This window comes from Ornithorhynchus anatinus, chromosome 10 (genome assembly GCF_004115215.2).
Source record: "Ornithorhynchus anatinus isolate Pmale09 chromosome 10, mOrnAna1.pri.v4, whole genome shotgun sequence".
Taxonomy (NCBI): domain Eukaryota; kingdom Metazoa; phylum Chordata; class Mammalia; order Monotremata; family Ornithorhynchidae; genus Ornithorhynchus; species Ornithorhynchus anatinus.
Window position 1 is genome coordinate 33,696,168 of NC_041737.1, and position 12,083 is coordinate 33,708,250.

The 12,083-nt window shown below is 49.1% G+C and overlaps 1 protein-coding gene across 1 annotated transcript in view; it reads left to right on the forward strand.

The window, feature by feature from the left end:
• The window catches only part of DOCK4 (dedicator of cytokinesis 4), a 348,354-nt gene that overhangs the window by 199,389 nt on the left and 136,882 nt on the right, over positions 1-12,083 (forward strand). Inside the window, 2 exon segments of the mRNA XM_029072864.2 lie at positions 7,987-8,112; positions 11,357-11,481. Of these exon segments, the coding sequence (XP_028928697.1) occupies positions 7,987-8,112; positions 11,357-11,481 (251 nt within the window).

Here is a 12,083-nt window from a genome sequence, read left to right on the forward strand (position 1 = left end):
CCTCCTCTCCCTTGTGCCTCCATTGAGGGTTGCCTGTGTTGCAGGGGAACCATGGAGAAAGAAGACTTGAAGTAGATTAGAGAAGCCACTTTCCAATCCTTGGGACTTTCCTTAAGAGGCAGGAGTCTTGCAGAGTGGCTCTGCTAGCCATGCTTTGCCCACACCAGTTGTTCTTCCTGGCTCAGTCGAGCCAACCCAGTTGGCCTAAGTCCTTCCTGCAGGGCTGTTGGTCAGTAAGTCTATTCTCCCTGGGGATAATGTTCCAGTTCAGTTCTGTTTGGGAAGAGGGGTAGCCTGTTTCCTGTTTCCCTAGGCTGGGTGGGTGGGGAGGGGTAGCCAGAGGGGCCTATGTTTTCTGTATGATGCGTAGGGCCTGGAGTTGTCACTGATCAAAATGAGTTTGGCCTGGAGTTGTGCCAAACCAACCAGCCCTCCTGGAGCTCTGCTGCCCAACAACCCACCCCCATTCAAACCACTCTGTTGACTCCCTTCCTCCCTTCCTTTCTTGCAGGTCACCATTGATCATTGATCACTTCTTCAGGAGACTTCTTTCACCCTAGTGTGCCCTCCCTCCTCCCCTACCCCCTGAGGGTGCTTGGCTTCTCTATAAGCACATCAGCCTGAGTGATCCTAGGCCTCCTCAAGTCCAGATCTGCCACAGCTCTCACCTGGTCTCTCCAGGTCTGGCCTGCAAAGCAAGGGAAAATCAATGAGTTTGAAGGGACTTGTCTATCATGAGTAATAGTAGAAGGAACAGTAATAGTAGTAATACTTATTGAGCATCCACTTGGTGCCAAGCACTTTATTAGGTGCTTAGGAAGTACCAAATAAAGAAGGGACGCATTTCCTCCCCTCAGGAGCTTATAACAGGGGAAACAAGTATAAACACATTTCCAGCTGGAGCAATTAAAATATAAAATTGAATTCACATAAGTGCTGAGGAGTGTTTAAATAAGTTCCCAAGTACTAGTTCTTAAAGTCCCATGGATTTTTACCAGGTTCCCCAAACATGTCTCAGTTCTTGGAATTGGTTTTAATCATTTTAATGGCATGGTTTAATGGTTAATGGAATTTATTTAAATACTCATTAGTATTTATTGAGTACTTACTGTGTGCAGAGCACTGTACTAAGTGCTTGGGTGAGTTCAATACAACAGAGTTGGTAGACCTGTTCCCGTCTGTACCGCTTTTTAAAAAAAAATGGCATTTGTAAGCACTCACTGTGTGTAAAACACTATTCTAAGTGCTGGGATAGATACAAGTTATTCAGGTCAGACACAGTTCCTGTCCCACATTTGAGCTCACAGTATAAATAGAAGGGAGAACAGTTATTAAATCCCCATTTTAAGGTTGAGGAAATTTAGGCCCAAAGAAGTTAAGTGACTTGCCCAATGTCACTGGCCGAGCCAGGATTAGAACCCAGGTCCTCTCACTCCCAGGCCCATGCTTTTTCCACTAGACCATGCTGCTTCCCTCTAGGCCACGCCTCTTCCTCCCCTACCTTTTCCTGGCCAAACCTGGAGTTGGAACTCCTCCCCCAAGCCCTCCCCACCTCCTGTCACTCCTCCCAGACTCACTGCTTCTCAGATGCCAGAAGAATTCCACACTTTCTGGCCCCCTCATTACTCTCTCTGGGCATGGCCCACTGAGGAGGAGGTTAGGTCCGCATGATAGTGCTATTTCTAGAGAGCTACTATGTAAGAAGGGCAGGGTTGGTGGAGAGTCTTGAAGAGTTGGGTTTGCTGAACGTAGAGAGTTTCTTCAAGGAGATGTTGCAGGCAGCAAAGTGTAGAATAGATTGGAAGGGATAGAGATGGGTCCCAGGGAGACCTGCAAGAGGGTTGTTACAATAGCCTGGTCACCACTTGGTGAGAGCTTGGGCCAAGGAAATAGAGTCTGAGTAGAGAGGGATGAACAGATGGGGAAAATTTTGTGTAGGAAGAACTGGCAGATTTTAGCAATTTGAAATAACCTTTCCATGTGTGCCTTATGACTCCCTTACTTTTGTTGTCTCCACAAAGATTGGGGGTTAACAAAGGGGTGTCTGGGTTTTCTTAGTGCTGTGTTTGCCACCTTCATTCACTCAATAGTATTTATTGAGTGTTTACTATATGCAGAGCACTGTACTAAGCACTTGGAATGTACAATTTGGCAACAGATAGAGACAATCCCTGCCCAATGACAGGCTCACAGTCTAAATGGGGGAGACAGACAGCAAAGGAAAACAGAACAAACCAAAAACAAAAAACCATCATCAAGATGAAATAGAATCAAAGGGATGTTCACCTCATTAAGAAAATAGAGTAATAAATAATATATACAAAGGAGCACAGTGCTGAGGGGAGAGGAGAGTGAAGGGGAGAAGCAGAGGGCCGGGTGGAGGGGAGGGATAGCAGACGGAAAGGGGTGCTCAGTCTGGGAAGGCCTCTTGGAGTAGGTGAGCTCTCAGTAGGGCTTCGAAGAGGGAAAGAGAGTTAGTTTGGCAGACATGAAGACGGCGGGCATTCCAGGACAGCGGTAGGACATGGGCCAGGGGTCGATGGCGGGATAGGCATGAATGGGGGACAGTGAGGAGGAGAGCAGCAGAGCGGAGTGTATGGGGTAGGCAGTAGAAAGAGAGAAGGGAGGTGAAGTAGGAGGGGGCAAAGTGATGGAGAGCTTTGAAGCCAAGAGTGAGGAGTTTTTGTTTCATGTGAAGGCAACCACTGGAGGTTTTGGAGGAGGGGTGTGACATGCCCAGAACATTTCTGTAGGAAGATGATAAGACCTTAATGCCCCCGGGGGATGGAACTGCCCCCCGCTGGATGGGGAAAATGCCCTCTCTCCTTTGCTTCAAGCACAAGGTGGGAGGTGAAGCTGGAAGCTAAGAGCCAAGTCTGCTTGAGAGATGCTGTAGAGAAGAGTGTTAACTTAGACAAGCCACCAGGGGATGCCAGATTGAGCCCAAACTCCAGTTAATAATAATAATTGTAGACTTTGTTAAATGCTTATTATATGCCAAATACTAGTACATTCCAAGCACTTAGTACAGTGTTTTGCACATAGTAAGCGCTCAATAAATACTATTGAATAAATGAATGAATAATCAGGTCAGTCACAGTTCTTGCTCCACATGGGGCTCACAGCTTAAGTAGGAGCAAGGGAAGGTACTGAAGTCCCATTTTACAGATGAGGAAACTGAGGAAGACGAAAGGTCTTATGGCTGACAAGTGGCAGAGTTGGGATTAGAATCCAGGTCCCCTCACTCCTAGGCCTGTGCCCCTTCCAATAGGCCATGCTGGAAGTACTGGAAGGCCTCTCCTTCTCCCACTCCCCCAGACTCACAGGTAAGGGAGGAGGCATCGGCTTCCTCCTCTCGCCCCGTTGCCGCTTCCGCACTATCCCTCCTCCCCCCTCCCTCTCCTTCCCCTCCTTCGAAGCCCATATCATTCGCATCTACCACCCCCTCCAGATACTTGTCGCTGTCATCTACCGCCCTCCCGGTCCCACCTCCGATTTCTTCGACCACCTTGACCCCTTTCTCACCTTCCTTCTCTCCTTCTCTCTGCCCACTCTGATCCTTGGAGACTTCAACATCCATATGGATGTACCCGACGACTCCTCTGCCGCCCGCCTGCTATCCCGCCCGCCTGCTATCCCTCCTCGACTCTGCCGACCTCCTCCTCCACCATACCGCGCCCACTCACCGACTCGGTCACACCCTCGATCTCATCATCTCCTACCGCTGCACTATCTCCTCCCTCACCAACTCTGAAATCCCTCTCTCTGACCATGACCTTCTCACCTGCCTCATCTCTCACACTCCCTCCCCCTGCAAATCTTCGCTACTGCCCCACAGAGACCTCCGCTCTCTTGATCCCATCCGTCTTTCCAAAAGCATCTCTCCTCACCTTGCCACCCTGTCCTCACTTCCCACTCTCGATGATCAGGTCTCCGCTCTCAACTCCACCCTCTCTACTCATCTCGACTCTCTCACCCCCCTTTCCCTCCACCGCTCTCGCTCCACTAACCCACAGCCCTGGATCACCTCCTCTGTCGGCCTCCTACGCTCCTATGCTCGAGCTGCCAAGCGCTGCTGGCGAAAGTCCAAGCACCAAGCCAACCTCACACACTTCAAATTTATCCTTTCCTGCCTTAACTCTGCCCTCTCCTCTGCCAGGCAAAACTTCTTCTCCTCCCTCATCGACACCCATGCCCGTCACCCCCGCCGATTGTTCCGGACCTTAAACTCTCTCCTTAGGCCCCCTGTTCCTCCCCCTCCCCCATCTCTCACCCCCAGTGATCTGGCCACCTATTTCCTCACGAAAATCAACACAATCAGGTCTGAGCTCCCCAAAGTCACCCCTCTGCCTCTCCCCTCCCCCCCACCAACCCTCTCCCCTACTTTCCCATCTTTCCCTGCAGTATCCTCAGAGGAGATCTCCTCCCTCCTCGCAAGTGCCACCCCCTCCACCTGCACCTCGGACCCCATTCCCTCTCACCTTATTAAAACCATCGCCCCTGCCCTCCTCCCTTCCTTAACTTCTATTTTTAACCACTCAATCTCCAATGGCTCCTTCCCCGCTGCCTTCAAACATGTCCACGTCTCCCCCATCCTAAAAAAAACCGCTCTTGACCCCACTTCCCCCTCCAGTTATCGCCCTATCTCCCTACTACCCTTCCTTTCCAAAATCCTAGAACGAGTCATCTACAATCGATGCTTAGAATTCCTTAACTCCCATTCTCTCCTAGACCCCCTCCAATCTGGCTTCCGTCCCCTCCACTCTACCGAGACTGCTCTCTCTAAGGTCACCCATGACCTCCTTCTTGCCAAATCCAATGGCTCCTACTCCATTCTAATCCTCCTTGACCTCTCTGCTGCCTTTGACACTGTCGACCATCCCCTCCTCCTCCATACCTTATCTCACCTTGGCTTCACGGACTCCGTCCTCTCCTGGTTCTCCTCTTACCTCTCTGGCTGGTCATTCTCGGTCCCCTTCGCAGGTGTCTCCTCCCCCTCCCATCCTTTAACTGTTGCAGTTCCTCAAGGGTCAGTTCTTGGCCCTCTTCTGTTCTCCATTTACACTCACTCCCTCGGTGAACTCATTCGCTCTCATGGCTTTGACTACCATCTCTACGCAGATGACACGCAGATCTACATCTCCGCCCCTGTCCTCTCCCCCTCCCTTCAGGCTCGCATCTCCTCCTGCCTCCAGGACGTCTCCACCTGGATGTCGGCCCGCCACCTAAAACTCAACATGAGCAAGACTGAGCTCCTCATCTTCCCTCCCAAACCCGGTCCTCTCCCAGACTTCTCTATCACCGTGGATGGCACGACCATCCTTCCCATCTCTCAGGCCCGCAATCTCGGTGTCATCCTTGACTCGTCTCTCTCGTTCACCCCACACATCCTATCCGTTACCAAGACCTGCCGGTTTCACCTTTACAATATCGCCAAGATCTGCCCTTTCCTCTCCACCCAAACGACTACCTTACTGCTACAGGCTCTTGTTATATCCCGGCTAGACTACTGTGTCAGCCTTCTCTCTGACCTCCCTTCCTCCTCTCTTGCCCCGCTCCAGTCTATTCTTCACTCCGCTGCCCGGCTCATCTTCCTGCAGAAACGATCTGGGCATGTCACTCCTCTTCTTAAACAACTCCAGTGGTTGCCTATCAACCTCCGCTCCAAAAGAAAAACTCCTCACTCTAGGCTTCAAGGCTCTCCATCACCTTGCCCCTTCCTACCTCTCCTCCCTTCTCTCTTTCTACTGCCCACCCCGCACGCTCTGCTCCTCTGCCACCCACCTCCTCACCGTCCCTCGGTCTCGCCTATCCCGCCCTCAACCCCTGGGCCACATCTTCCCGTGGTCCTGGAATGCCCTCCCTCCTCACCTCCGCCAAACTGATTCTCTTCCCCTCTTCAAAACCCTACTTAAAACTCACCTCCTCCAAGAGGCCTTCCCAGACTGAGCTCCTCTTCTCCCTCTACTCCCTCTACCACCCCCCCCTTTACCTCTCCGCAGCTAAACCCTCTTTTCTCCCTTTCCCTCTGCTCCTCCACCTCTCCCTTCCCATCCCCACAGCACTGTACTCGTCCACTCAACTGTATATATTTCCATTACCCTATTTATTTTGTTAATGAATTGTACATTCCCTTGATTCTATTTAGTTGCCATTGTTTTTACGAGATGTTCTTCCCCTTGACTCTATTTATTGCCATTGTTCTTGTCTGTCCGTCTCCCCCGATTAGACTGTAAGCCCGTCAAACGGCAGGGACTGTCTCTATCTGTTGCCCACTTGTTCATTCCAAGCGCTTAGTACAGTGCTCTGCACATAGTAAGCGCTCAATAAATACTATTGAATGAATGAATGAATGAATGAATACTGCACATTACCTGTACCAAGGAGAAGTCTGGAATGTCTGAGTTGTTTAGAAAACTGTTCTAGACAGAGAGTGCCTGGAGAAAAAACCAGAAAATACCATGGCGGAAATGGGAAAGAAAGGATGAGGAGGGGATCAAAATATGTATGTGAATATGTTGGCAGAGTTGTAGATATGTGGACATGTATGTATATATTTAGGTGTGACTGTGTGTAAGTGTACAATTCTATGTAATTATGTGTGTAACATCCCTTTGCCAACCCCCATCTTTGTGGAGACAGCAAATGTAAGGGAGTCATCAGGATTTGCATGGAAAAGTTTTCAGACTGCTAAATCCTGCCAGATCTTCCTACACAGCATGGATGTGAATATGTTCATGGGCATATATGACAATATGCACAGATGTATAGTTTGTAAGGATGTGTATGTAAATTAGTGTGCATCTAAAAGATGAAAATACTTGTGAATGACTATGGAAGTGTAAGCATGGGAATGAGTATGCTTGCGTGTGTATATGTTTGTGTAGGTGGATATGTCAGAGGGTTATTATACAAAAACATGATCAAAGGCCACAGCTCTTTCACATCATGGTACTGGATTCTGTTGTTCCCCATCTATGGAGGAAAGCAGTTTTGAGGGGAGAGAGCAGTTGGGGAAATCTATTTTGGACTTGAAGAGCAGTAGGGGAATCCTGTTTTGGAGGGGAGGGAGCAGTGGGAGAAACCTGTTTTTGGGGGATTAGGAATACTCTTGGCCAGACACTTCCCTAAAGGACTCTTCCAGATGTCAGTGAAGGAGCCATTAAGAGTCTCCAGACTGCACCCGGTGGCCTAAGGCCCACTTCTGCTTTTTGCTTCCTTATGAAAAGTCCCATTTTTCAACTTCTTGGAGCTTGGAAAATAGGTCTTATATAAATATGGTGTGGTAGTCAGATAATAACACTTTGAATTTGCATTTCCAGAGGGCTTTCACATTACTTACAGTATTTAATCCTTACAACTTCCCTGTGAAATAAGAAGAGGTTGATATTCCTCTCCCCATTTTACAGATGAGGAAACTAAGGCCCAGAAGGTGAAGTAACTTGCTTGGCTCACTCAGCAGGCCAGTGGGATCAGAATCTAGGGCCACTGACTCTCAGATTTGTGCTCTTTTCACTCAACCACACTACCTCTCCAGGGCATCATTACTGTGAGCTCCATGAGGATCCACTCATTTTCCTGAATTTTGCCCATTTTGGCCTTTTCCTGCTTTCCACTGGCCTCTGGGTAGCTTGGTAAGTAACACTGAAGAGAAATCTTCCAGGTGCTGAGAATAAGACGCTTAGGTTAGGTGAAAGTCTGGTCCTTTCTGGAGGTGCTTGTCAGCATGCCAGAGCCAGCTGGGGTCCTTACTGAGGCTGGAAAATTGGATAAGACCCAAATCCCTGCATGGGCTACTACTGATGGAGACCTCAGTTCTGGCTCCTGGCCTGCACAAATGAGAAAGTGCTGGGTGTGGGGGAAGGGGTTGGGTCTCATGGGATGACCTGACCAAGATCCATTAGGTGGACAGGGCCACACAGGGGTGCCTTGAGGCTCTTCATGGTTCCTGCAGTTTCTGACTGTGCCGCCTCTCTTTCTGGGCAGGGTTGGCCGTCTCCCTGCAGCTGCTGCATGGGGACATCGACCAGATTCGGCGGGAGTGTACGTCGGTGTTCACGCATGGGGTGTCCATCACCAGGAAGCTGGGCTTCTCCAACATCATCATGCCTGGTAAGTTCACAGTTGCCTCCTGGGTGACAGGTAGACTGTGCCTTTGCCTGTGGCAGGATTGGATTTCCCGAAAAGCTGAACTTGGTTGATTCTTTAGTTGCCTATAGGGTTCTCTGCCTGGCCAACAACCTCTCTCCCAGCCCTGCTACCTCATCATATCTGGGAGCCCAGTTCCATCACAACTCTCTGCTCTCTTCTCCTGTTTTCCCCAAATTGCTGTCATCCTTCCTCCCAAGCTAACCTTCTAGCTATACCTCTCTGTCATCTCTCCCCACTGAATCCCCTCACTCCACTATTCTCTTAACTTAGAACTCCCTCCCACTCCAAACATGTCAGACCACGGCTCTCTTCCATTCCAATCTCTGCTCAAATCCCACCTCCTCCAACCAGCCTTCCCTGATTAATTTCCCAGCAAGGTCATATCATCCTTTCAGCCAGCTCCATTGCTTATGAACTTATTTACACACTTGTTAGCACTCATATATATTTATTTATTTTGACTACTCTAGTTGTAAATATTTTCATGTCTGTCTTCCCCCTTAGAATGATAGCTCCTTGTAAGCAGGAAGCATTTCACTATGTCATTCTATATTTCCCAAGTGCTGAGTACAGTGTAATGCACCAATAAACACTACTACTATTCCTATTACGGGAAGTACTACTACTGCAGGAGAGCAGAGGAATGAGATCTCTATTCTTAACTTTCTCTCTCTGTGTTTCTAAAACTGGATGCAAGCCAGGGCAGTCATAGACTACCAGCTGGCTGCAGCCTGGGGAGACCAGTGACCCCAGTCTTGTAAACCTTGTGTCCCTAGAGTTCAGAGTGTATGAAGGGGAGAATGGGGTGATTTGGAACACTGCCAAGATGGGGTCAAGGGGAAGGAGTGGTTGAGGTTTGGGGCGGGGAAGGTGGGGTTGTCCTTCCACTGCTCTTGGAGAATCTTCAAGCTTTTGGAGTGGTGGTGGGTTCAGTGATCACTGCTGGCAAATTTCCCTTCTTTCTGCTTGGGTTCAGTCTCTGCTTCTCCCGCCCTCCATCTTGGTAGCCGACCCCAAGGCAATTGGTTTAAATGAACATTTGTTCTAGAGAGCTGCTCTGCTCCTGCACCTCGGGCAAACCTCTGGCACCTTCCAGCCCAGGCAGCAGCCGCCACCACTGCTGCCTGTGAAATTCCTGGAAGAGACATATGCAGGCTGACACCCAGAATAGCGTTCTCATCCCCAGCACTTCCTCTGGGAAGATATTTCACTTTGTGTTTGAAAAGTGTGAATTAATAAAAGGTGCTATAGAAGGAGGTGCCAATTATTAGAGAATAGTCTAAAGAGCCAAACGTCCCTGCAGAGAGATTTGGAATCGACTCCCTCTGGGGCTTGCCATGATTATCTACTGCAGGAAATGCCCCAGTTGTCACCAAGAGCATTATGGGAGGGTGGAAGATTTCTCTTGTCATCAGCTCTGGCTTTATGTGTCAGAAGGTCTTTAACTGCCCCAGAGGTTTTTGTTGCACCTGGCCGGAGCCTCCTTTCCTGGAGTCCAGCTGCTAGTGATGATTAAAGGAACAGAACATTTGGGTCAGGAGCTCACCCACAGCAGTGACATAGGAGCAGCACAAGGCATGATTGCCATCCCAGAGCCAGTCCATCACAGGCTGGAGGCTGCTGGGATCAGAAGGCTTAGGGGTCACACAGGGATGAAAGGGTGGGTGTCATTGTCCAGGGAAGCAAAACCAAGAGAAATTAGGTCATTGGGAAAAGGTATCTGGTTAGTCAGATTTCTGACTGTAGTGCAAATGGACAATGGAAACCTAATAAAAAATTGAAAAGGACAAAGTTAGCCAGGGTTCAAGCTGTCTGCATCTTTGCTCCCTTCTTCTTCTTTTGCTTCTTCCTGGCACTCAGTGTACAAGGACATACTACCTTTTGAACCCACCTTTTCCCCTCTTTGAGTAATGTTTTAGGATCTCAGGGCTCAGTCCCAAGGACTGAGTCAGATGCTTGGTTTAGCCAGTCTCATTCTTATTCAGGTGAATGTGAAAGGAAGGCAGATGAACACTTCCATTCAAGAGGAAACCCATCCTTTACTTGTTTTCTGGGCCCGGAGTTAAGAATCCCTCCTTCCCACTCCCACCACCTTCCTGCTTATTAATTCTCCAGATTTCCTTTCCTGTCCAGATCTGATACGTGTCACTCACTTCCCAGGGTGGGGAGCAGAGTCTGTCTCTGCTGAGCTTCCTGTTGTGGTTTTCCCCATTCCTGCTGCTGGAGGGCCATCTGTTTCCTGGTCAGTGGAGGTCACTGGCAGACCCGAGGAGGCCTGGAGCCAGGTGGCAGTTGGAGTCTGGGACAGGACCATTGAGAAATGGGAAACAGTTTCCTCTTCCTGTTGTAAACAGGAAGCACTCTCTTCTCCTGCTTGGGGCCTGGGGGGCTTGGGGGAAGAGGTCAGAGGTAAGGGGACCCTTTACCACATTCCTTAGGGGCCAGGCACCATGCTTCTGGTGGTGTTTATCAGTAAAGAGATGTTCCCTTCACTTGCCCTGTTCATGGCCCAGAATTTATAACAGGTGAAAAATCAATTGAATTCTAAGCTCCCTTCTTCCCCTCTCAGGATATCGCTTTTCTCAGCCCTCGGGAATTTCCCCTTCAATCACTCCTGTTGCATACTCACCCACTCTGTTCAACTGGCACCTACATCACTCTGTTCAGAAAAGATAATGCTGTGTTTGTCACCAGGCATCTGTCCTCTGGGCTGGTGGAGATACAGGGACTCGGGTATTGATGGGAACAAGAGCCAGATCTCACTCACAGTCCTTTTCATCTCTGCTAAATCATGAGCCTCCTCCAGTTGCTAAATCACCCCTGGACTCAGCCCCCACCCTCTGCTCCCTCTTTCTGAGACCCTTTACACATCTCCCACAGCTTTGACAGCCTTTGACCAGAGTTTAGGGAAGAGATTTGAATGGTCACCACATTCTTCCCCTGGAAATGCCACAGTACCATTTAAACCTGGCCTCCTGACACCCTCCTGCTCCTTTCCTGTGAAAGAAACAGCAGCGCCAGAACTCTCCAGTCTCCACTCTTCCCAGGGGCTGTGCTGACAGTCTGTGGAAGCAACAGTCCTGGGATTCTCTGGCCACATGGTCCTTCCCAGCCTGCATGTCTGGGGGCTCTCAGAGGGATCTGCCACCCTCACGTCCCAGTGACACTCACTACAGTGGTGGTTTTTTTTTCCGGCTATTCCAAGGTGAAATGCGAAATGATTTATACATCACCATCGAGAAGGGCGAGTTTGAGAAAGGAGGGAAGAGCGTGGCTCGGAATGTGGAAGTGACCATGTTCATCGTGGACAGCAGTGGCCAGAATCTGAAGGTGAGGGCATCACCCGTTAATTTGTAGCATCTCATTTCCATTCCCTAACTTGGTATGGGCTTCTGGAAGGGACTAGTGGATTTTATGAATGATTGAGCCAGCAGGAGCATGCTGTCACCACATCTAAGGGGGAAAGGTCAAATAGCCAACTTAATCTGGTCAATGCTTGAATAGTCCACTTCCTGCCCCCTGCTAGCACTGCTTGGAGCAATTTATTTCTTTCCTTCTGATTTATAGCATTTAACAGAAACCCATCTCCAGCAGCCAATCCCAATTTGAGAAGGTAGAGGGTAGAGCAGTGGAAAGTAGGAGAGTGGAGATCAATTAATCGTATTTATTGATCGCTTATTGTGTGCATTGTATTGTACTCTTCGAAGTGTTCAATAAATACGATTGATTGATTGATTGCAGAGCACTGTACTAAGAGTACAACAGAATTAGGGAGAGTACAACAGAATTGGTAGACATGTTCCCTGCCCTCAAGGAGCTCCCGGTCTAGAGGAGAGGAGTAGAGGTGGGGCAAGTTAATATTATTATTAATTGTATTGATTGAATGCTTGCTGTGTGCAAAGCACTGTACTAAGCATTTGGGAGAGCACAAT